Consider the following 26,714-nt stretch of genomic DNA (forward strand, 5'->3'; position numbering starts at 1 on the left):
ATCCTGCCCAACAGCTGGAAAGGGTGGAATGGAGGTGGGGAGAGAGTGTTTCAGGGCAGGAGAGGGCAGTGAGGGCAGCAGTTCAGGCCCAGGAGGGAGGCAGGGATGACGGAGAAGGCCTTCCCTGTATCCTAACCCCCATCTCAGGCCTGTCAGCCCTAACTGGGGCTACTTGGTTCTGTGCCAGTGATTTAGCTGGTACAGACCAGAGTAGTCCCACTGAGCAGGTTGGTCCTCGATGCTGCTTGGTTCCAGTGCTGGATACAGTGTGGGCCCAGTGGCCTAGCTGTGCCAGGTTTGGATAGGATTGGGCTGTAAATTGTGCAAAAAGCTGTGACCTATGAAGAGGAACATGCCGTTTTTACAGTATAGGTTAGAACTGACAAGCAAGGAAAGGCTTGTTGTGGAAGCCTAAGGACCAGAGTTCCAAGGTGCAGCAGCTGCAGCCTTTGCAGAGAGAACTCTGGTGGCCTGCATAAGCCAATGACAAAAGGCACAAGGGATGTGTTGTGATTATGACATGCTCCACAGGCTAGTTTGAAAAGAACAAAGTGAAAGTGGCAGAAATCCAGGTGTTACTACTCCCAGTGGGTTCAATTAAGATCTTCACTAATTGACATCCTTCTACAATTGCCCAGCAACATCACAGTGACACTCTAGCTCTCCACATGGAAATTCCACACCAAGGGACTATCACAGAAATATTATTTAGGGCCTGAGCTGCATTTTCTTACTTCTGTGAGTATGGTTTTGCAGAATAATTTGTGTAGTAATGACTTAAGGTGAAATAAGTAAGTTGTTAAATAAACTCTGCACCATCCCATCCATCATGGCACTGGACTGGCTTGACTAAGGTGACACTGGACTGGCTTGAATGGATGGACAAAGGTGCAGTAGCTATAAACACATGATATAATTTAAATGGTCTAGCTAGCCCATGGCGACACTGGGCAGCAGACTGGTGGGAGCAGCAAAAACCTGCCACCTCCCTCCAATTCACTGCCAATGGAACTGCCCCCCCTTACCTTGCTTCTTCTTCCAAGCAGGCCCTTTAAACAAAGCAGAACATGAGGCATGTATTGGGAGTACCCCCAGTATATTCCGCACTTCCTGTTTTATTTAAAGGGCCTGTGCAGAGGAAGGAGCAAGGTAAGAATGCAGAAGGTCAGATCAATGTGCTCCAGCAATCAGAACACAATTCCCCCCCCCCAAGCTTGTGGTGTCCTCCATGCAGGCTGCTTAAACAAAGCAGGAAGTGTACAGAATGCACTGAGAGCACATCCAACCTTTCCTGGTTTGTTTAAAGAACTTGTGTGGAGGAAGATAAACGTGCATTGTTTGTGAGAAGCGTGATGGTGGGGGCAGTAGGGAGGGCACCATTACTGGACCTGCTCAGGTAGCCTAATAACTTCACCTGGCCTTACACACACCTTCTTGCATCATCCTCAAAATGAGCTGAGAAGGGGAACAGGAGGAGAACAGTTTGCTGGATGCGCCCAAGTCTTGGAGCAGGTGTGGCTGGCTCATGGTGATGGTGAAAGAGGCGACAGCCCAGGTTTCCGGTCTATGCTAGGGGGCAACTGCACTTTGCTAACTAGTGGGCAACAGTGGGTATTGCTTTCAGCCTTGGAGTGGCTCTAGATAACTGGTGGTGGTGCTTGCAGCTGAGTGCTGGTACTGGAGCAGCAGAGCCATAGTGACTGCTAGTGCTGGTAAGCTGGAGGAGAATAAGGAAAGAGCACCCTCGGTGCTCAGGTTACTATAGGATTCCTATAGAACATGTTTCGGGTGAGGTGCGTTTGTCACATCTCATCTTCACCATGTGTGATTTTGTAGACATATATAGTGGATACTTGTGTACAATTAATGTGTATGACACCAGTTGTTAAGCTATGTGTCCTGTGTATGTACAATCATGTGGCTGTTCGTTATGCGCCCTGTCTGTCTGTGTGAGGAGAATAGTGATTCTGTGTGTGTTTTATCTGAGTGACCTCATATTTGTAATTTGACTTGTAATCAAAGGCTTGGCTTTCTTTACGTTATCTGCTATTTTGGCACAACTGTAGTCTAGACTGTGGTGTTGTGCTAAAAGAACATGCTCCCATGAAGATGCTTGCTAGCTTAGGGCATGCTTTGAATTTTGAAATCATCTGGCACAGATGCTTCAATAGCTTTGGGCAAGACATTCTAGAAACTTGGTGGTCACAGTCTGTAAAAATGGGATTAATGTGTTACAGAATTCTGTGACCATATATTACATATCTGTGACCTTCGCTTGTAGCCTATGACTTGGTTCACTTTCTTGAGTTACCTATTTAATTACTGAGAGCCCAATCTTATGCATGTCTACGCAGAGGTAAGTCCCATTATAGTCAATGGGGCTTACTCCCAGGAAAGTGTGGATAGGACTGTAGCCTTAATTTACTTTATACCCCATTTGTCACGTATAACTTCAAGGCAATTTATGATACTGTTAAAAAAAAACAGAATAAGAAATGACGACAAAAACTATACAAGTAGCAGAAAAACAAAACTGTGGTTTGTATCCTAGTAGCTCAAGAGCAACACAGAGCACACGGAAGCTGTGCATTTTGGGGCAATTTTTCTCAACTCCAACACAAAACTGTTTAAACGCATAAGAGAACAGAATGGATGTTAGCTGGCAATGAAAAGAAAGGGGCAAGCACACATACATTTACCCTGCTTATAGCTTATTTCCTGCTTTCAGTTGCAGCCTGCATTATGTGAGATCTTTGGGGACCTGACATCATGCATGGATGAGATTTCTTAATGGAAAGGACCAATAAGAACAAGCAATAGCAAAGATATTGGAAAGAAATAGCAAAGAATTGGACTGTGTTCCCTGGACCTGGCAAGCTTGGCCTGCACCTGTTTCAAGTCTCCACCCAGGTACCACAATTTTTTATTTCAAGTTTTGGCAACTCTACATATGTAAGCTACATGTTGGCAACCTTCAGTCTCGGAAGACTATGGTATCGCGCTCTGGATGGTGGTTCTGGCACAGCGTCTAGTGTGGCTGAAAAGGCCGATTCGGGAGTGACAATCCCTTCCACACCGGGAGCAAGTGCAGTCTGTCCCTGGTCTGTCTCCCTGGCTATGGGCCTTCCTTCTTTGCCTCTTTGCCTCAGACTGTTGGCCAAGTGTCTCTTCAAACTGGGAAAGGCCATGCTGCACAGCCTGCCTCCAAGCGGGCCGCTCAGAGGCCAGGGTTTCCCACTTGTTGAGGTCCACTCCTAAGGCCTTCAGATCCCTCTTGCAGATGTATCGCAGCTGTGGTCTACCTGTAGGGCACTTTCCTTGCACAAGTTCTCCATAGAGGAGATCCTTTGGGATCCGGCCATCATCCATTCTCACAACATGACCGAGCCAACGCAGGCGTCTCTGTTTCAGCAGTGCATACATGCTAGGGATTCCAGCTCGTTCCAGGACTGTGTTGTTTGGAATTTAGTCCTGCCAGGTGATGCCAAGGATGCGTTGGAGGCAGCGCATGTGGAGGCAGCGCATATGTAAGTTATATGCACACATTTTTGTCTTAGGGACATGCACAGAAAAAGATGCACTCAATCTCAAAACACAGCCTTGCGAGCAGTGATCAGTTATGTCATGTTGTGTGTAATGGTTTTAACTGAAAATAACAGCCACCCAATAAAAATTATAATGAAAATCTCATTTACTGAAGAGAAATAGCTGTGTGTACGTCCTCTCATAAAAGTTTCTTTTTAACAATGCTCAGCCCCTGGAAGCCAATTGTCTTTTAAATTGTAATGTCAATGTAGTTTGCTACATAAAGCTAGTTTGCTGCATAAAACTATTTCTAAGATACTGAAAAGTGAAAGAATGTGAAAGAACCTGTTAAAGTTTCTAAAGCAGAAAAAATGAAAAGATCAAAATGAAAACCAGAAGTAGGAAACTCAAATGGGGTCTGGAAAGCATGTTCACAGACATTTGAGTTGACTTTTTAAAAATGTGTTCTAAGCATACATTTTCAACAAACTCTTGGGAAACTTTTGTCACTAAGGATTATTTTTTAAGGAAGATTACAAAAATCAGATTGCAAATCCTTAATTAATACTATTTACTAAAAAAAAGAGCAACATTTAGCAGAGAGTCCGACAGATATATTCTATTATGTTTCTATGTGTTCAGTTAAATAGTATTCAGCAAAAAGTACATCAATTCCCTGAATCACAGCAATAAGTAAAATGCTTATAAGTAAAACTGAGAATTTTTATGAAAAAACATTAACATTGAAAGACCTTCATTTGACTGTTACGATATCATGTAAAATGAAAGTACAGGCTTTCAATCAGGCTTTCAGTTACAAACAAACCATCACGGTCCACAAGTACAGTCATAGGACTTGGCTTCAAAACCCAGTTGTTGAAGTACTGCAGATATTGCCAACATCCCTTTTTCAGAGATTTGCTAATTTCTTTATTTTCTGTCTAAAATGTAATGGAATCTGCTACCATATCCTGCATTTCAATCTCATTCATATCTGCACGAGTAATTTCCATCAGGTTGATACAGTGGGTCCTTCTCAACCACAGGTTTGGCACCCATGGATTTGACTCAACCCATGGATTTGACTCACCATGGATTTGACTCAACTCAGATGCCAGCCCTGCATTTGAAGGGCCTTGAGGACCTCCTGGATGTGACTGGAAGGGTCTTCCGGTAGTGTCCGAGAGGTATTCTGAGGTGCGAGGAGGCTGTGCGTGGCTTCCCCAGGCCTCAGAAGGCCTCAGAAGGCCTCGTGGAAGCGTTGGAAAGGCACTTCCGGTTTTAGCTAAAACCTTGAGGTAAGTAGTATTAGTTAAGGATTTACAATCTGATTTTTGTAATCTTCCTTTAAAAAAAAAAATCCTTAGTGAAAAAGTTTCCCAAGACTTGGTTGAAAATGCATGTTAGACTACATTCTTAGAAGTGCATGCTTAGAAGTCCTTAGAGGACTTCCACAGATTTAATTATCAGTGGAAATCGAAATCCACAGGGGGTCCGGGAACAGATCCCCACAGATACCAAGGGCCAACTGTATTGCAATTCACACACACACTTCATCTTGCTCAAAACACATACACACACCCCATCTTGCTCATCACTTTGGGAATCTTGGGTCTAATGTACTAAGACAGTTATCACGCTACAAAGCAATATCAACTTGGCTGTGGGTTGTGTACAAGCAGTTCATTCATTTACCATTTAATAAGTAAACAATTGGTTCTACCCCTGTTTGGTCCTGTGGTTATTCTCTCAAGTCAGGAAAAATGTCTGGTATGTGGGGGGAGGGGGAAATGGGGCAGGCTGTATGCCACAGCAGATTCCAAGGAACTGTTTTGTTAATCAGACCTTGGAACTGACCTGTTAACATTCATTGTATTTTAATGAAACAGAAGTCCAGTGCATTCCACAGTCCAGCCATCACTTATTGTAGTCTCTGACATCAAAATGCAGATTCTTGTCCAGGCTTGCATTCCCATAAATAGCAAGGGTCAATGACCAAGGGGAGAAAAGGGGCAAAAGGTCAGCGACAGAAACACATGACATAGCCTAGATTTATTTTCTTTAGCCAGTTGCCTACTGTTCCATTAAACTGAAATTATATAAACTATTTTATCTCTTCTATTTTATTAACAAGATCAGTGACTTATGCATAAAATATTGGTGACGTCAGGCTAGCCTTTGATCCTAGATGCATGAGTGTCATGTTGCAACTAACTTGAATTAAAACATAGGCTTTTATAGGCTGTAACCACTGAAATTAATTATCAGAATATATACACTCTCTAGAGCAGGGGTGCTCACACTTTTTTGGCTTGAGAGCTACTTTGAAACCCAGCAAGGCCCGGAGATCTACCAGCGGGGAAGGAAGCATCTGACAGACACCCCCTTTAATGTATGGAGCCCCTGCTGGAGTCTAGTCAGTTTCGTCAGTTTTGTTGCTGCATGCCTGAAGAGCAGCTAAAGTGTCAGTTTCAGTGTCAGTTTAGTGTTAGCTAAATATGTCAGTTTCATCTAGTCACTGGACAAAACTGACATATTAACAGTTTGGAGAGACAGGGCTCCGCGATCTACTCATTTTGCCTCGCGATCTACCGGTAGATCGCGATCCACCTATTGAGCACCCCTGCTCTAGAGTATCTCCTTGCATGTAGGCTACTCAATTTCCATAGGTCCCTCCTAAGAGATTTTCCCTATATCAGTGGTTCTCAAACTTTTTAGCACTGGGACCTACTAAGTCCCAGATTTTAGAATGAAAATCTGTCTGGCCCAGAAGTGATGTCATTAACCTGGAAGTGATGTCATGGCTGGAAGTGCCATCATCAAGCAGGAAAATTTTTAATACCCCCCAAAAACAGATTGGACAAGGAGACCAGACTGCTCTCTTCTGTTGTCTCCAACACATGTAACTGGAAAAACGGATCTGGGGAACAACTTTGAACAGAAAAAGGGCTGGAGGTGAAAGGATGAACAAGCCCACTGTTCACCTGCCATTCTGCAGCTTCAGCTTGTAGGGGTGGCATTCTATTAAAAAATTACACTGAGAAAAGAAACACATGAGTTTCTTTTCCGCATCTGCATCCTCACTAGCTAGTCCTAGTTAGAAGATCAGAAACGTGAGAGTGTATTACATAATCCAGTGGTGTAGCTAGAGGGGGTGCAAAGCACTAAGATTTGCAAGGAGCCTCCATAAACCAGGACTGCCCTCATTGGCAAAGTGTGAAACCACTTCAGTCCCTTCATTTTAAAAATGAAAAGACCGACCAGAACAGCGTATTTGAATTAGTTGCAAACCTTGGATACGTCGCAGCCAACCTTAAGCATTAAAATCACGCCAATTTCATTGGGAGAAAATTATGTGCATGTCTCCCATTTAAAATCAACGGGACTTATAAGTGCTTAGCTTTGGTTAGATCACGCCTCTTGATTTCATCAAGTATAGATTATAGGAACAGAGAAGCAAGTATTTGATTTTATATCCCAATAGTAAATTTAACTAGTACATTTCAGCTCCACTTCTTATTTATTTCTGAAAGTATTCCTATGCTGGCTTTTCACTTCACTAGGGGGTTTTAAGTCAGCTTAGAAAATGAAGTTAACACAGTAACGTCAATGGAACTAAAGAAACAAAAAATACGACAAATGAAACAAAAACCGCAGCCAGCTAGGAGGGTGCACCTAAATTATGTCAATGTCTGTTTTGAACATGACAGTGTTCCTGTTCTGCCAGGCAAGGCAGGGGCTGCACAGACCTCCTCTAGCAGGACGTTCCACAAGATGGGTGCAACAGAGAATTCTTTCCACGTGTTACCACTAGACATCCTTCCACAAATGCAAAACACAGAATTTCCAGTTGATCTTGGAAGACAGGCAGGCCCCAATTTGTATAAGGCTTTTAAGGTGACAAGCAAGACCTTGAAGTAGGCCTAGAAAAAAATTGTTTCCTCACTCCAAATTATTAAACATGCTGCATGATGCTGATGAAGCACCAAACCTTATTCCTTTTATCCTTTCTGACAGTTTAAGCAGTTCCTCCTTTAATGTACCAGTTCGCTGCAGTGTGCTGGTAGAAAAACGGATGCTTTAGGAGCTATTTCTCAATATCTTCAGAAAGATGCACTTAACCTGAGCTTATCCAGGTGACACACTAACTCCATTCGCTGAACTTTAACCCAAAATGAGAAAAGCCTCACAACGTTGTAAAAGCATTTAAAAAGTATTTTATCTTCACTCAACTTGGTTTAAAAACAAAGGTATAACTTCCCAATTAGGAAACAGAGAATATTTACAATATCATTAAACAGAAAACATTTTCAATTAGAATCTTCCTTAAAGTCTTCTTTATAACAATGTTTCTCATTTTAGCAGTAGCATAGCTGGAGGGGTGGTGGAGCCTGGCAGGCTGCTTGTAAGGCTGCCGTACGGCTCCGTTTTGCCCCCCCCCCCGCTGGGAATGGCTCCGAAGGGAGAGGCCGCTCGCCCACCTCCTTGCCAGGCTGTGCTCCACCCCCCTCCAGCTACGCCACCACATTTTAGTGACACACACACAGACACACGTGTATATTCATATATATAATTACTGATATCTGCAAAACCAGAAAATTTTAGAAGACTTACAGTCTGTTCCAGGTTTTTCAGCTGCTGATCAATCTCTTTAAGTCGGTTTTGTTGATCCCGTTCCTCTTTAGTGTCCCTCAAAACCTTGTCACCTGGAACAGTTTCCAGTTTTCTATTTGCATACGCTAGAGACGCCTAACAAAAGGAAACAATACCGGAATCATTGAATTGTAGAAACAAAAAGAAAGGGAAACCATGCAGATCAATACTTTCTCCTGAAGCAGAGACCTCCGTGCACAAAATGGTTCTTACAGATTATACTAGGACCAAACAACAGAAAAGTAGAACTTACTGTTGAGCAAAGGAACACCAGAACACTTGCTTAGAGTGCATTTTATTTAAAATGTCATATATATAATAAAATAATAATTTTATTATTATTTTATTATATAATAAAATAATTATTTTATTATTACCCAAAGGGACCCAGGGCGGCTAACTATATATGCTAACTAGAGTCATTCTGCATGTTCATTCTGTGACTGAGGGCCCGATCCTATCCAATTTTCTAGTGCCGGTGCAGCCATGCCAAAGGGGCATGCACTGCATCCTGTGGTGGGGAGGCAGTCACAGAGGTCTCCTAAGTTATGGGAACATATGTTCCCTTTCCTTGGGGCTGCACTGCGGCTGCACCAGTGCTGGAAAGTTGGATAGGATTGGGCCCTGAGAGACCAATCCTATTCATTCCCCCCCCCCACTAATGCAGCTAGCCTAAAAAGGAACATGTTGTATCCAGCGCGGGGAGAGGGGCAAATCGGAAGGCTTTAGAGGGGAAAGGACCACCATAAACCTTCCACTCCACAAAGGGTCTCCTTGGACCTCTGCCAGCTCTGTAGATAGGGAGGGAAGAAAAGACAAGAAAGGAGTGGGAAGGCTTTAAAAAGAACCATTGCTGCCGGACCACTTTCCTCCTGCCACCTTCCTGCTCCCATTACTCCCTGCCCTATTTTTCCCCCTCCCTGCCCACCCCCTGCCCTTACTGCCCTTACCTGGCCCAGAAGGCGCAGTGGGGTCCAGCAGCAGAGTTGGAGTGCTGCCACCTGTTGCATCAGCACACACAAAATGGCCGCAGACAGAATGCTGCACGCTCTGTCGGTAACCATTTTATGACAGTGGAAGACTCTTTTGCAGTCGTAAGCCCCTGCCCCCGACAGTCCAGTCCTGGGTAGGATTGGGCTGTGAGGTGATAACATTCTGGAAAGTATCATTTCATAGGGCCAGCTCCAACACCTCCTGGCACCTGAGTTAGTGTATCAAATGCTGCCCACATCCTTACCAGGTGATGTGCCAATCTCTATTCCTCCCAGTGGAGAAAGTGGGGAGGACAGAGGTGGGTGCTTCCCATCAATAAGCTGCTGCGGCAACTGCTGCAGCTGACCTCATGAACGGGCCAACCGTGCCCCTTGAGGCTGTAAAGTGTACATGGGTCATAATTTTGAAGACTTGCTGCTCTAAATTAATGGCAGAAAGTTGGCTGTGCTAAATCTTTCACCCTGATTTACTACATGGAAGGATCCTTTTATGTGAGGGAACATTCCAAAATGCGACATTGAGCAGGGTGGTTGTTTTCCCAAGCCACTTTCTTCTGTATTTTCCATAGTCTTGGACAATGACAGTGGCGACTACTGTCCCAGTTGAAAGAGAGTGGGTGGGTGGGTGCCTGTTACTAGGTGCTGAGCCATGTGTGCCCTTTTCCCTTACACATGCCGACACCATCTTCTGAACTCAGCACAGCTCTGTAACAAGATGTCAAAAGCCATTGAGGCTGTAGTTTGACAAAAACCACCCATGCTGAGCTCAGCATGGAGTGTTGGCATACCTACAACTAACTCAGCATGGTGGCATTGCAGCTTGGCTCACTGTAATCCATGGTTGTCAAAGGGCCATGTGAATAGGCCTTCAACACAGGCAGCAGACTGTGTGGTCCGCCTCTCTGTTTACGCTTGGCAGCTATGGCAAGCTCCAAAGCATATGCTGATGGGCATTATAGCAGGATAAAAAGGCCTGCACATTAAACTGAATGCAGGCCACTTGGCAGGTATGGTAGCCCACCATGGACCAGATAAACAGCTTGTTTTTGCTGTTTGTCCAGGACTGCAAAAAAGGGGAGGAGTTGAACTCTTGGCGGGCCACAATACGTGGCTGGTGCATTGTTTTCTGCCTTGGAGGACACAAACTGGATAGGCCTAATAGTAAGTATTGAGGAACAAAATAAGACAGCTTCAAATCTCCTGTAATTTTATTATAACCCTGTTAGAACTTTGGATATCCTTGCTATGTTCAAAACCATTCTTAAAAAAACAAAATAAAACTAGAAATGACATCCTTTTTAGCTGGCCTCTATTTCCCAATTCCCTACAAACAGGAAATTACAAGTTCTCAAACAATACCTTTCATAAGCTAAACAGGATACTTAGAGTAGATATGACTGATGAGCTCTGAAACTGTTATACTATATACATGAAGTCTATAGCATTTAGAGTTAAAATTTAGGCCTATCTGACTTTGGAAAACAATTTCTTAGACCAGCATTTCTCAAACTGTGGGTCAGGATCCACTAAGTGGGTCCTGGGTCAATTTCAGGTGGCTCCCCATTCATTTCAATGTGTAATTTATTTTTAATCTATTAGATGCTGCCATGGTATGTGACTGCATTTGGGGAAATGTTACTTTTAACAGGCTACTATGTCTATGCTTTACACAATGATGGTTAATGGGGCTTTCTCCCAGGTAAGCGTGGCTAGGATTGCAGCTTATGGGATATTTGGGGAATTTTATAAAAACAGATTAGCAACTACTTGCTGGGTTAGAAGGTTTAGGATCAACAACTTCAACAACTTCTGCTCAGCATTGAGGCTCAAAATTCCAGGGGTCCTTGCAAAAGTTGGGCAGTAGTGGGAGGGACATTATCTGGAAAGATGGGCCAACCAGCTCACTTCCAAGCAAATTGAAACCAGGTAGGTAAAACAGTAAAATAACAGGAGTTTGTTAAGAGAATAAAAGTCAATCGAAAGGGGAAATGGGCAGAAACAAGGCACTTTGAAGGGTTATAGTATTGCAGGCTTGTGTCTGTGTGAATATGAAGGAACGGGATTAATTTATCAGCGGGCAGTTCCCAAACTGTTGGGTCACCACCCACCAGGGGAACCGGAAATGGGCCATTCCCCCTTAAGGGGAGTGACCCAGGAATGGGTCCCCGATGGAGCAGCAGTGATTTCAGTGCCATGGGGACTCAGAGACATCCCCCACATATCTGGCAGAGTCCTGTAGCCTCCTGGAGGGTCCTGGATGCTTGCAACTACCTCTGCAACCCTCCATGCGGCTACAATGAGCTCCAGTCTGCTATTAGAGTTTACACAATTGTTGCGGTGCTGTCAGGGCCACCTCCCCCCCCCCATGAAATAAAATTTGTTTCTGTTTATTTATTCTGTTTATTCAGGTTTCACTCGCATTCATATGTGTTATATAGTTATTTATGTTTTTCATCAGCTAAAATAAATTTGCAAGCTAACAGCCCAATCCTATTCACACTTTCCTGGGAGTAAGCCCCATTGACTGTAATGGTACTTACTTCTAAGTAGATATGCATAGGATTGGGCTGTAAGTAAGGCTATGCTTTGACACTCATGCATTTTTGACTGTCATCCATGCTCTGAATGCTCTGGTCCCTAACCAGACAAAAGTGCAAGGTATTGCTGTATTAAGACCCTTGAGATAGTAGGATACACAAGAATAAATTGAAAACATGCATTGCTGACTCACTGGTGGTGTTTGGTCAGTGGTCAGGTTAAGATCAGTCGGACTATGACATGGGGCATGCAAACCACCTACTGTTTTAGCATGAGAAGATGAACTTTTTACCATCTCAATGATCAGGACTAGAAGAAGGAACAAGGGACAAATAATATTGTGTTATTCTTGAAGAGAATGAACATTTCAACAAAGTTCAGGTTTCTTCCTTTCCACCCTTCTCACTTGCTGCTATGACATCACTGACAACCTGAGCCTAAAGCAACCGAGTTAATATTTAACAAATATGAATTATCAAAGGTTATGTCTGGCTCCACATAAGAAACAGGACGTCTTTTCAAAAACTGCCAAAATAAAAACCATCCATATTTAACTGAAGTCACATATTTCTGACATAGAGTATACTTCCTCTCACCCCCAACACACTGCATTTTAAGCCAAAACATTCACTGGAATTCAGTCATTGGGCTTAATGAACACCAGAGAAGAAGTTGTCAATGGCAATTTTTTGCCAAAGGGCAACCAAATCCTGAGCTACCCAGCAGGTGGGGATGCTACGGTGCCAAAGATAGCTGTCGCGGTACCCAATGTGCAACAGGCAGCCCGCGCCAGCACCTCCAAGGAAGGGGATTTTTGTCCCCTTCCCCCAGATAAGGGAAGTATACCCACAATGGGACTACTTGATTCTGCGCCAGCTCTTGAGCCAGCACAGAAGCAAGGAATCCTGTGTCGAACCATGATGCCTGACACAGGGCTCAAGATGCAGTAGAGCTGAACTCCACTGGTCCTCTCCCTCCCCAGTCACACCTCCTCCCCAACCTCTCCTCGTCCTCCCCCACCACCCTGGGATGCCTCCTCTCCATCTCTCCCCACACCCCTACTCACCTCTGCCACCTGGCAATTTGGGTGAGCTGCTGGGTGAAGGGCCCAGCACAGGAGCTGGGCTAGCTCCAGCACTAGGCCCGTGGCATGTGTCACAGGCATGACTTATGGCATGCTTGTGACACTGTGCGCTGGCTGTAAGCCGGCACACTAGGCCCCGAATCGGGCCCTGAGTCAATGTTTAGTCAATAGATATGCCAGTGTGAACCATGAGTTTCACAGGCTTCCAAGGCACGACCACTCATTTGTCAGAACAATTGTTTATCTAGCTAATCAATAGATAAGGTATCATGTGCTGACAATTAAGTCTAAATTTTACAGCTCCTGCCCCAAGAATTACAGAGATTATGATTACTAAGAACATTTGCAGGTTGAACCTACTGATCTGCAGATTTTAGATCTGGACCCCGCTGAGCCAGATTCGGCCCAACTTGAAGCCTCCAAAGGCGACCAGAGCTGTGGTCTGGTCGCCTCTGAATGCTCTTCTGAGGCCCATAAACGCAGCCTCCACAGGCCTCAGAATGGCCTCCAGAGGTCCTAGAAGGGCACTTCCAGTTTTCAGTTGTAAACCAGAAGCAAGCCCTGCTAGGACCTCCGGAGGCCATTCTGAGGCCTGTGGAAGCTGCACATGGCCTCCATAGACCTCAGAACAGCTCTGAACGCAACCGGAGCTAGGCTTTTGGACCCAAACTTGCACTGGATACAGTGCAGACCCGCTGGCCTGCCTGTTCCAGCACAAGTTAGGATTGGGCTGTTAATATATTTTCTGGCTGTTCAGGTTCATCATTCATATAGCCCCATTAAACAAATGGGAACAGCAGCTTAACTATTCCCACCCATGGTGCGGAGGCATGAGGTCACTCTCCTGGCTCTGAATACAGACTTGTGGGAGGAACAAACCAAGTAAAACATTCATCTGGGACACACTTTTTTATATATCAGGCTCAGGTTTCAATCCTATACACACTTCCCTGAGTAAGTGAGTAAACTCCATTGAGTATAACAGGACTTACTTCTGAGTAGACACATATAGTCTTGCACTCTCTGGTTTACAAATAACTATCAGGTAACACAAAGATGAAAAATATAGCCTATTCTTTTTCTCCTTTAAGCTCTTATTTAGAATATCTCTGTTTGTGAACATCTACTAATACTGTCATGAGTTATAAAAACGCAACATGATAAAGAGTCTTCTCCCCCTCCTAGTGAAACCACTCTGTTAACCAAGGAATGGGTTTCACATTACATATTTGGATATGCAGCTTGAAAATCTAGAAATCACAATCCTAAATCATGAACCGAGACATATAAACCCCAAAGCATGGGTGTGTCCATTCCAAAACTACAAGATCTGTGCGCTTGGCATACATTATTATTATGGGCATGGGTACAAAAAGTTAATGTGGGAATTGGCTAATAATATTGAAATAGTTTGGGGCAGCATAGGAGGAAGCAGTGCTAGTTAAAAAAGACATTCTAAAAATTAATTTTATGCGCTATCACTTAAAATGTCTGAAAGCTCTAAAGTATGTAAACACACTCTAACTTTCTATTATGTTACTCTAGGAATGACTGAAGTGACAGTTACATGAATACAGCAAATCCTCAATTTAACGGACTAATGGGGGAAGGGGTGTCTGCTAATGCTAGAAGGTTGTTAAGACTGGATGCATTAAGACAATACACATGTGCAAAAAAATTTAAAAAAATACTTGTTTTTTTAAAAAGCAGCAACACCTGTTGATTTAACAAGAGTTTGGAAATAAGAGTTTACTATAGTAGTGTTTGATAACACACTTCCTACGTGCAAATGCTAACATGCAGAAGCACATGAATAAAAATAAGATTACTATGAACTACACAGCTTCCCTCATTCATGAGAATTTTTTGCTTATATGCTGCCTAGATGGGGTGAGAATAATAGAATAATGAATAATAGAAGTTAAAAATACAGGTGGTCCACCTTGCCCATGGATTTGGGACCCAGGAATTTGACCATCCGCAGATTCCAAACTCACAGGTGGGTCCAACCTGTACCCTCCGGGGGCAGATCTGAGGCCCATGGAGGCTGCACTCAGTCTCCCCAGCTCTAAGAAAGCCTTCTGAAGGTCAGAAATCACAACTTCCGATTTTCAGTCAAAAACCAGAAGTCGCAATTTTTTGCCTTCTGGAGGCGTCGCTGGTCTTCAGAAGCTCCTCTGGACACAACCAGAGCACATCATCTGTGAGTCTGGGCATCTGCAGGGGTTCCTGGAATGGAACCCCCACGGATACTGTAACAGAATGCAATGCTAATTGCTCAAAGCATAAATAAAGTTACACCTCAAAATTGTTGACTCGGGGCCCAATCCTATCCAATTTTTCCACTGCTGGTGCAGTTCTGCCGGTGGGCATGCACTGCATCCTGTGGTGGGGAAGCAGTCCCAGAGGCCTCCTTAAGGTATAGGAACATTTGTTCCCTTACCTTGGGGTTGCATTGCAGCTGCACTGATGCTGGAAAATTGGAGAGGATTGGGCTCTGGGTGACATGTTGCACCACTCATGCAAGGACATCTTAAGCTGCTGCAAAATCTGGTTCCCTTCTTCAGTCTTACAAGCAGCCCTGTTGAAACTGTATAATACTGATGGTAATCCTGGAAGAACCCCAGTACCTGTGCTGACAATGGTTCTCCCACAATTGCAAAGGAAGAAGATACAAGGCAGAGATTGAAGACAAGTAAAATGTGATCTCCACCACAAAAAAGAGAGTTTACTCCTGCCATTAATGCACATGAAAATCCCCTTCAAGACATTTTGAGCTGCTTATGCCTCTCACAGGTGTGACCCCATTCTCCACAGCAGTACCAGCCCCCACGAACATCTTGCATCCCTCTGTTGGCAACCTTCAGTCTCGAAAGACTATGGTATCGCGCTCTGAATGGTGGTTCTGGAACAGCGTCTAGTGTGGCTGAAAAGGCCAATTCGGGAGTGACAATCCCTTCCACACTGGGAGCAAGTGTAGTGTGTCCCTGGTCTGTCTCCCTGGCTATGGGCCTTCCTTCTTTGCCTCTTTGCCTCTTTGCCTCAGACTGTTGGCCAAGTGTCTCTTCAAACTGGGAAAGGCCATGCTGCACAGCCTGCCTCCAAGCGGGCCGCTCAGAGGCCAGGGTTTCCCACTTGTTGAGGTCCACTCCTAAGGCCTTCAGATCCCTCTTGCAGATGTCCTTGTATCGCAGCTGTGGTCTACCTGTAGGGCGCTTTCCTTGCACGAGTTCTCCATAGAGGAGATCCTTTGGGATCCGCCCATCATCCATTCTCACAACATGACCGAGCCAACGCAGGCGTCTCTGTTTCAGCAGTGCATACATGCTAGGGATTCCAGCTCGTTCCAGGACTGTGTTGTTTGGAACTTAGTCCTGCCAGGTGATGCCAAGGATGCATTGGAGGCAGCGCATGTGGAGGCAGCGCATATGTAAGTTATATGCACACATTTTTGTCTTAGGGACATGCACAGAAAAAGATGCACTCAATCTCAAAACACAGCCTTGCGAGCAGTGATCAGTTATGTCATTCTGTGTGTAATGGTTTTAACTGAAAATAACAGCCACCCAATAAAAATTATAATGAAAATCTCATTTACTGAAGAGAAATAGCTGTGTGTACGTCCTCTCATAAAAGTTTCTTTTTAACAATGCTCAGCCCCTGGAAGCCAATTGTCTTTTAAATTGTAATGTCAATGTAGTTTGCTACATAAAGCTAGTTTGCTGCATAAAACTATTTCTAAGATACTGAAAAGTGAAAGAATGTGAAAGAACCTGTTAAAGTTTCTAAAGCAGAAAAAAATGAAAAGATCAAAATGAAAACCAGAAGTAGGAAACTCAAATGGGGTCTGGAAAGCATGTTCACAGACATTTGAGTTGACTTTTTAAAAATGTGTTCTAAGCATACATTTTCAACAAACTCTTGGGAAACTTTTGTCACTAAGGATTATTTTTTAAGGAAGATTACAAAAATCAGATTGCAAATCCTTAATTAATACTATTTACTAAAAAAAAGAGCAACATTTAGCAGAGAGTCCGACAGATATATTCTATTATGTTTCTATGTGTTCAGTTAAATAGTATTCAGCAAAAAGTACATCAATTCCCTGAATCACAGCAATAAGTAAAATGCTTATAAGTAAAACTGAGAATTTTTATGAAAAAACATTAACATTGAAAGACCTTCATTTGACTTCATCCATTCTCACAACATGACCGAGCCAACGCAGGCGTCTCTGTTTCAGCAGTGCATACATGCTAGGGATTCCAGCACGTTCCAGGACTGTGTTGTTTGGAACTTTGTCCTCCCAGGTGATGCCGAGAATGCGTCGGAGGCAGCGCATGTGGAAAGCGTTCAGTTTCCTCTCCTGTTGTGAGCGAAGAGTCCTTCAAGGACTTGCATCCCTCAAGGTTCAGGATAGGACTCTACCTTAGCAATACAAGCTAAATTCATACATCATGACCTTTGCCATTTCTTTTCCTTTTTATTTCAAATTGCACACAACTAAACCTGAATTTAAGAAACATAAATTAAATCAAATCAATGTTTAAATATAATTAAGAGACAGACATCACTATAATGATTTGATTAAAACTGCCAGAAGAAGAAAGGAAGACTTCAGAGAGAGAAAGATGGTTTTGATTAGAGCAATTTCTCAAGCATAAAGCAAATACAAATAATGGAAAAGAATTCTGAATCCAACTGGACTGACTGCAAAAGAGATTAACATAAACTTTCCAGTAATAGCCAAACTGAACTTCTATACTTATCAAAGCCAGTTGTTGGGAATTAAAGGCAAACAAATCTAGAATTCTTGTTCTCTTCAAATACATTTAACAAGTGGTAGGAACCAAACTAAGCTGTCCATTGTTACATTTTTGTACATGATGCAAATGTTATTTTGGGAATTTGCTTTCAAATTAACATTAAACACAGCTATTGGCAGACAAAACCAAACATTTGTAGGAGTCAACATGAGAATAAATAGCTGAAGTTCATTTTGGCTCAGGAGAGGAACTATATCCATTTCCAACTATTCACATTTTGAGGAGAATCAACCACAATGAATTGGTTTTAATCAGTGGTTCCCAAGTATTTTCACCTGATGGTAACCTTGACTTACTGGGCCATTGGCCATAGCTTCCCATTAGGGTTACAATCCTATACATTGTATAGGGCTGCAGGTTATTCACAAGGATTCTACGGCTCCCCAGGGAGCCATGGCTCACAGTTTGGGAGCCACAAATTTTAATGAAAGTCAGTTGCAGCAACATCTGCCCCTGTTAATGTGGCTCAGTTATGTACCTGATAGATGTTGCATATCAACCTGAGTTATGCAATTCACCATTTTTTGTGCTCAATCCTATCCTTTCCCCCCCACCACTGCAATCACACCAAAAACATACATGTTGTATTGGGGGGGATCAGGAGACTTCAGCAGGGAAAAGGGATTTAAATCGTAAGTCCTGACCCACACTAGATGAAGCACACGCTGAATGCACCGTCCCCTTGCAGTCTGTTACTGATGCAACTCGCTTCAGCTCACCTCACAGTTGGGTTGGCAGTGAGGGAACATGCTCACCAACTCTGAGGACAGAGTGCTCTTCACAGTGTTAGGCTACAGCCCAACTAGCCTGCTTCTTTCTTCTGCTTCTTCTATGGATTATTAATGTCTTCTTAAACATTTCATAACATATTGCGCTTCTGGGTTTGACAAAACAGTGAGAGAAGCATGATAACGAGCTTCATTTTTTTCCCCACAGAGGACTCCAACAGAGGTGGCAAACACAGCATCAGTGTGGGGTGACACGCCAGTTTCAAAGAAGAGTCCCCAAAATGAGTGCAACTATACTTTTGAGAGAGGAAGGAGCTAATAATGATGATGGAACAAAATTAGGATATAATAACCCTTTATAAACTATATAGAAAATGGCTGTTGGCTTTGGAGAACAGTGGAAAATAACCCAAAAATAATCAGATTAGCAATCATTTGGAAGTGTTCCAAAACAATCACCACATTTACGATTGGACAAAAAATAAGTTAAAATATTGTTTTTAGCACCGTCACGGTCTGTGGTGGATAAACTTGCCACACAAAGTAGCATTAGTAAAAACAAATGTAGCATGACCACTAATAATGAATGACAGGGCTACCGTACCTTTAACATGTATGTAAAAAGGGTAAATTTTAACAGGTTTTTTCACCCACACAATAAGGCGTACCTACAGCAATTCCCTTTCTGTACACCCAATAATAATACAGGTGGTGCCTTTGTATCCACAGAGGATTCGTTCCCGCCGCCCCCCCCCCATGGATACCAAAGACAGCAGATAATCAAATCTGCAATTTTCAGCCCACCTGGGCTCAGAATGCAACTGGAGCCTTGCAACTCCAGAGCCCTTCTGAGCCTCAAAGAAACGAGTGAAACCGGAAGTTGTGTTAAAAAGGCTCTGGGCGGCATTCCTAGCTTTGGGGAAACTCCCAGATGTGGCTGGAATGAGAGGACTGGGCAGTGGCGTCACTAGGATTCGCGACACCTGGTGCGGGAGGCCTGCGCATCACCCCATGCAGTGGTGATGTACCATCGCCCCGCCCCCACTGATTTTTTGGCTGTACCTTTTGTTAGAACACATATTTCAATGTGGTTTGTTTCATTGCATTCTGCATGAAATTACGCATTGATTGACATATAACATGATTGCGTTATTCCTCCAAATTCTGATTATAGTGATTGTGAAAACTTGTAGAGTCTCTCACACACACACCCCCGTCAACTTACTAACACCTTATTGCAGCAGTTCTCAAACTTTTAGCACTGGGACCCACTTTTTAGAATGACAATCTGTCCAGGACCCATTGGAAGTGATGTCATGGCCAGAAGTTACATCATCAAGCAAATGAAAATAAATAATTATAAAATAATTAAATTAAAATAAAATAAATAAGGGGGAGCCAGTCCTGTTCCAAGTGAATCTACTCTGAAGTAAGTCCCATAGTGGTCAATGGGGCTTACTCTCAGGAAAGTGTGGGTAGGACTGCAGCCTGTGAGCTCAAGCCTATGCATGTCTACTCAGAAGTAAGTCCCATAGTGGTCAATGAAGCTTACTTTGTAGTCTGCCTGCAATAACACCCCCCCAAAAAGAATCAGTGAGATTTCCAGCCCTCCCAGTGCACAGTTTAAAGTTCTTCTATTTCAGGCATATCAAGATAAAGACCCTCCTGGTTTCACAAGTGCAAAACAGAAAACTTTCTCCTTACCAGTTCAAGCCTCTTTTTTGTCCTTTTTAGTGGGGGGGGGGGGGGAGGCTGCATTCTGGAGCATCTCCAGCTCCATCAGATCGGGACCCTTCTGGTGTCCTCACATTCCCCTTTGCCTGGCCTGACCAGCAGCCAAGGCACATCTGCCTACTCGCGACTAAACGTGACCGTGAGGCTGCTTGGCTTTCCATAGGGTTCAATAGACTGCAGCAAGGAGGGAGGCAGGGACCTCCTTCTCCGTTTTGTGTTTTTGGGGGCTGTATTCATTGGATCAGGACCATTCTGATGTCCTTGGAGTGCTCTCAGCCTGCCCTTTCCGACTGACTACTCGTGAGTAAACGTTGCCACGTGGCTTCATTTGGGCTCAGATTTGCAGCTGGGAGGGATGGGACCTTCTCAAGACCTTTTGGGGGCTGCATTCATTGGATCGGAACCATTCTGGTGTTGTTGGATTCCTCTCAGCCTACCCTGTCTGACAGACTATGGCAAGTATGCCTACTCGCGAGTAAACGCGCGATACGGCTCACTTTCACTTTCCATAGGGCTCCATGCATTTTTTCCTTCCGGTTTTTTGGCCATAACTTTTGAATGAAAGCAGCTATTTCAATTCTGTTTGTTAGCATTGCGTTCCGCTGGACATTCCGCATCCAACGGTGTATGGCATGACGCGGTAGCTCCTAAAGCCACGGAGTTAGCACATCCTCCCCCCAGGGTGCTTCACACACACACACGCCGCGTGTCACCCGGTGCAGCCCGCACCCCCCTAGCGATGCCAGTGGGACTGGGAGGTCTGCGGGGGGGGGGTGTGATCCAGGGGTTCAGCATCTGCAGTAAGGGAAATCCATGGATTCCAGATCCACACATCAAGAAGCCCCACCTGTACTTTACATCTGTATAGCACCATCTGAGTGTTCGAAGTGCTTCAGTCGTTTTATGTTGATGTATGGCCTTAGCAACAACTGTGTAAGTATAGAGGGGGCCCATATCCATGGATCACTTATCTGCAAATTCACTTATCCACAGATTGGAGATCTGCAGCCCCCTGCACCCTCCCCCGAGCTCCCTTGAAAGGCAAGGGGAGCTCTGTTCCTCTCACCTCAAGAGGGTCTTCTGAGCCCAGCAGAGACCACATGCATCCAACAGACTCTGCCATGCTCAGAATGACTGTCTAGGGGGAAAAAAATTGAAGTGACATTTTTATGCCTTTGAAAGGTTTTTTTATGCCTTTAAATGGCCAGGGAAGCCCTCTGAGACATCCCCTGTATCCGCTGATTCACGCAGAAACGGGCATTCCTGTGTTCTGCCCACACTGGATTTGGGAAACTAAGCCTGAGAGGTAGTGGCTTGCCTAAAGTCATCTAGTGAGTAAATAAAAGAGGCAAGATTTGAACCACAGAAGTGCTGATTTGCAGCTCAGCCCTTTACTCACTTCAATATACCCACTCCCTATTAAAATGCTAGGGCTGCAATCCTAAACACATCTGCATTGCAACTGCACAAACATCCATCAACCCAGGAACTGCACTCTGACAATCCTGAACACACTTCACTGCAAATACCTCCACCTCTTATTCTGACATTCCAAACCTACTTTGAACTGCTTTCTTTTAATTAGCCCTCTAAATTAATGTATCTGCCTTTCTTCTAAAATAAGGCCTTTTTTCTATAAAACGGAACTGGCTCAATGCCCAGGATGGATAAAAATCAGCCCTGGACCAGCGACAGCTTTGAGGTCCAAAGGCTCTGCCCTGCGAGCAGAACAGGAATAGCCTCTTGCCTTCAGACATATTCCAAGACATTCGGATAACATGAGGAAACTTCCTTTGATTATTATTCTGTTGTTTTTCTGCCAAATGACAGTGTGAAAACCAAGCAACCCTAGAAGTTCGTGTTAACCTTTTGTTCAGTTTCTACTGCCTGCTTTATTACACTCCCTAGTTCTTCTCAGATTTTTATTTATATTTTTGCCAAATGTCTTCTGAATATCCTTTATGGCTGCAAAAATTAAGCATGACTAAGAGATTGCACAAATCCCTGTGGTCTAAGCATTCCAGCATCATCACAATCATCAAGAATATTTATGTACTGTTCTCTCATCAAAATGGTTCACAAAAGGAATGCAGTTATTAGTTATGTTCTTTTCATTTTTATGTTCTTTTCATTACAGATTAGTTGTTTGAGCCAGGTTATAGCTAGACACGATCTACAAGTAAGAAGCAAACTCTCAATAGGTACTACCCAGTGTTTGTGTTTGGGAGGGGCCATGAGCACTACCTTAACGCCAGAGCCCAGGTCAACCAGATGGGTTGACCTAGGCTCCAGCTTGGACTTGGAGTCTTGACCTACCTGCTGGGTAGACTCGGGCTCCCAATTTAGCTTATGGCTTCTGTGGCTATTTGCTGGGTCCAGAGACCTGGGCTACCGCCTGGACTTAGAACCCAGATCTACCTGCTGGGTAAATCTGGGCTCCCATTCCAACTCAGCTCTGTCAGCCACCAACACCCCACCCAGTGGGCATTCCCCTGGCTTCCGACTTTCCCCCCACTGGTAGGACAGTTTGGGGGGTCATGCACCCATGGCCTCCCCTTGGATCCACCCATGTGGCTAGCAGAAGAAAACAATGAACTACAAGGGAAACCAAATTTGAACAATTCATCATGATTGACAGTAAAAGCTACTGTGGAAACTGCAGTCCACAGGCCTGGCTTGCACTGATCAATGCAGGTTTGCCTCTTCTTGGGATTGTTTCTAGCAGTGGTAGCTAGTGTTTGGTTTGGAGTTGGTGGGGCCAATGTATTTTGTTCATACATAGCGTACATTACTACAATAGTTGTAGAGTTTCATATGTGTCTCAAATAGGACCAGTTGTCATATCCCCAAGGATAGGCTCACTGGATTTATGTGACTGACCCCCAGGTATTGGGGGCAGGCACAGAGAACCCCTCCCTCCCACCAAAACAGCCACACACCAGTTGAAAATTGCTGCTCTGGGGTTTCAAAGAGGAATCTGTCCTACCTGGAGATGCCAGGGATTGGGACCCCCTGCCTACAAAGCATGTGCTCTACCATTGAGCTACAGTTCCTTTCATGGACGACAGTAAGGGAGTTTGGAGGCTCAAGGAAGTTGGAGAGATTGTGCCCTGTCAAGCTCTCAAATGGGGGAGGACTCCGTTGTGCTCAGATTACTTGGAATCAATTCATGGGGAACCAGATGTGTGATTCATCCATCACTAGAACTGAAGCATCTCAAATACCTGGAGGGCTAAGAGCCTAAATAAGGAGATTTAAAAAAATACTTGACCACAGTCCTCAATCACATTTTCTTCACAGGATCATCTCTGATCATAGGGAATTTTGTGCCATCTTCCTTGTAGAACAGTAGCTGTCTTCTGATTGAATGTATTGGTTAACTCCTACATTTGGAATTTTAAAAAACTGGCTGAATATAACTCAAGTCCTGTCAAAAAATTTATCTACTTCTAGACAGGAGTGATGCTAAATAATATTTCGAATCACATTCCAAGTTGTACGGTACCTGATAAATTGGTTGGTGGACTGTCAAACACGAGTTCTGAACTGTAGACAAATCCCCATCAGAGATTATTATTTCAAGTTTAGCTTCAATTTCTGCAAGGTGGTGATATTCCATTGGTTCAGGTGTGTACCCCTCACCTGGTACTAACCATCCAGTTGCTTCTTCCTTTAAAAAGAAACAACAAATTAATGTATAACCACCAACACACACTCTTTATAAGAGATAAAGATTCTAGTTGAAACAAATAAACACAGAATCAAATCTCAAACTCTGAAACATATTTAAATCATCAGTTCAGAAAAACTGTGTCACAAATATTTTTCCATAAAAAGATATTATAAATAAATTACAAAAAGGGAAAGGGAGAAGTTTAGAAAATCCACTTCTTGGACAAATAATTGAAATTCCAACTTTGCTATAAATGTCTAAAATAAAATTATATGCTTTAATATTATGGTAACATCTTAAGATATGTTCAATAGTTAATGTAATTTACACTCTTGATTGCGGCCCTACTGATTTTACACTTGTCTGTAAAAATAAAACTGGTGGTTGGCAACCTTCAGTCTCGAAAGACTATGGTATAAGCCTACAGCACCTGATTATCCCAGGTGGTCTCCCATCTCCCAGCAGGCCTGACCCTGCTTAGCTTCCAAGATCAGGCATGTGCAGGGTAACAGAATTTCAACTAATGCATTTCGACTAATTAAGAGTCCAAACCTGGGCTTGATGAACCAGCTTACCGCCGATGCGCACTGTCATAAACGTGCCGTGAGGCATGTTTGCAAGGCCTAATGCCGAGACAGTGCCTGTGCTAGCCCAGTGCTGGCCGGCACTGGACTAGCACCAGGCGGGCGCCTGGCCTTTGCTGCTCGGCGTTCGCACAGACCACTGAGTTGCGGAGAGGAAAGCAGGGGCGGGGGGGGAGGCGGGCAGAGGGCTGGAAGAGGGCAGGAAGGAGGCATGACGGGGAGGTGGGAAGAGGCATGCAGGGGGGAGGGAGCTAGGAGGGTGGGAGGAAGGACTCGTGTGGGGCTTGGCGTCTGACACAAACACTCTTACTTCACCTTTCGGTCAGCGGTAAATTGCATAGACCCATTGTAGCGACATCGCGGAAGATATCACCGAGGAGATAGGGTGTGGTGTCCACAGTGCCCCTTGCTCTAAGTGAATGCAGGGTTAAAGCCCAGGTGGTAGCTGGAGGTGTGCTGCACAGCTGCAGCCACTAGAGGCTAAAGTGAACCTAGAAGTATATAAACAGCACCTGGAGGAACTAAAGACGGTGGATTGTAGAAGGAGTATAGGTTGGAGGAGAGGAGACCAACCCAACCCAACCCAACCCAACCCAACCCAACCCAACCCAACCCAACCCAACCGCCCGACCGACCGACCTCGGATACAGGAGAGGAGACAAAATCTCTCCTCTGCTATTATGGGAAACAAATTATCATAGTCAACTGTGTACTACCAGTCATGACTCTCTGCAGTGTTTTTACATCTTAAGTGTTTAATGTTAAAATCAATGTTTTAGTGCTCTGTTTTAATGTTTTTACTTACTGTTGTGATACATTGTACTTTCATTATGGAGTTTTGTAAGCTGTCTTGGACATTTGCTTTGGCATGGAAAAGGCGGGATATAAAGTTTTCAAATGAAATAAAATAAATTATGTCTCTTGCTTATGTCAAGATAACAGATGGAGGTCTCACACACAATGTGAAATAAACTTGTAATTTGGAACTACTAGAATGGCTATTGTAAAATTAATGCTATTGTTTCATAATTACTTTGGATTCTGGTAACTAATAGAGCAGTTTGTATTTGTAAGGATAACTACTATCAGTGGCGTAGCTAGCGGGGGCGGGGGCAGTCTGCCGTGGGTACCACCCTTGGGGGGGTGACACCACAAATGCCCCAACATCGCTAACATCATGGAGGTAACGAGTAACCCCATCATGCTATATACCGTTGGATGTGGAATTTCCAGTGGAATGCAATGCAAAAACCCAGACTGAAATATCTCCTTTCTATCAAAAGTTATGGCCAAAACACTGGAAACAAAAACCCTATGGAAAAGGAAACTGAGCCATATCACGCGCTTACTCATGAGTAGGCGAACTTGCCATAGTTCGTCGGAAAGGGCAGGCTGAGAGGAATCCAATGACACCGGAATGGTTCCTATCCAATGAAAGTAGCCCCCCAAAAAAACACCCAAGAAGGAAGTCCCTCCCTCCAAGCAGACAAATGTATTGAGCCCTATGGAAAGCGAAAGTAAGCCACACGGTCACATTTACTGGCTAGTAAGCAAACGTGCCTTGGCTCCTGGTCAAGTGAGGCAAAGGGGAATGCAAGGCTAGCTGCATGGTTGCAATCTGATAAAAGTGGAGCTCAACAAATGCTCCAGAAGGCAGCCCCCCTCCCAAAGAATAAACCAAAGCACTGGGGAGAGCTGAAAATCTCTCTGATTTCTGTGAGGGGGGTGTTATTGCAGGCAGCAACCCCCCCCCAAAAAAAATAATAAAACAGCGACTTTAGTTGGTAAGGTGGGCACTGGGGAAGGCTGAAAATCTCACTGATTTTTTGTGGGGTGGGGTGTTATTGCAGGCAGGCTACAGAGAAAATTTACTTGGTGAAACAGGACTGGCTTCCCCTTATTTATCTGTTTTTCTTTAATTATTTATAATTATTTAATTTGCTTGATGATGTCACTTCCAGCCAGGACATCACTTCCGGTGGGTCCTGGACAGATTGTCATTCTAAAAAGTGGGTCCCAGTGCGACCAAAATTCTGGAAATCGTGACTTTTAGGAATAATACCATCATGTTGTATACCATTTGATGCAGAATTTCATCCATTGCTTGTGGGGAAATATTCACTGCATTTATTTTTCTGGCCATTATTATTATTCATTCCATGTCATGACTATTACTATCTCTGTCTCACCCACCTCACTGGGTTGTTGTGAGGACAAAATAAGGGGAGGAACCATGTGCACCACCCTGAGCTGCTTAGAGGAAGGGTGGTATAAAAATGTGAATCAATCAATATAATTAATAATTAATAATGTCATATGGGGTGACAAAAATTTATGGGCCCAGGGTGTCAAATGACCTAGTTACGCCTCTGACTAT

At 43.9% G+C, this 26,714-nt stretch overlaps 1 protein-coding gene across 2 annotated transcripts in view; it reads right to left on the reverse strand.

Moving 5' to 3' along the window:
• Positions 1 to 26,714, reverse strand: part of FSIP1 (fibrous sheath interacting protein 1) — an 82,161-nt gene that overhangs the window by 36,216 nt on the left and 19,231 nt on the right. For both annotated transcript variants that reach the window (XM_066640282.1, XM_066640273.1), the window contains exons 10-11: positions 23,586 to 23,750; positions 8,140 to 8,274 (exon numbers count right to left, since the gene is read on the reverse strand). In XM_066640282.1, the coding sequence (XP_066496379.1) occupies positions 8,140 to 8,274; positions 23,586 to 23,750 (300 nt within the window). The remainder of the gene's footprint in view (positions 1 to 8,139; positions 8,275 to 23,585; positions 23,751 to 26,714) is intronic.

This window comes from Tiliqua scincoides, chromosome 1, assembly GCF_035046505.1.
Source record: "Tiliqua scincoides isolate rTilSci1 chromosome 1, rTilSci1.hap2, whole genome shotgun sequence".
In the NCBI taxonomy this organism is placed as follows: domain Eukaryota; kingdom Metazoa; phylum Chordata; class Lepidosauria; order Squamata; family Scincidae; genus Tiliqua; species Tiliqua scincoides.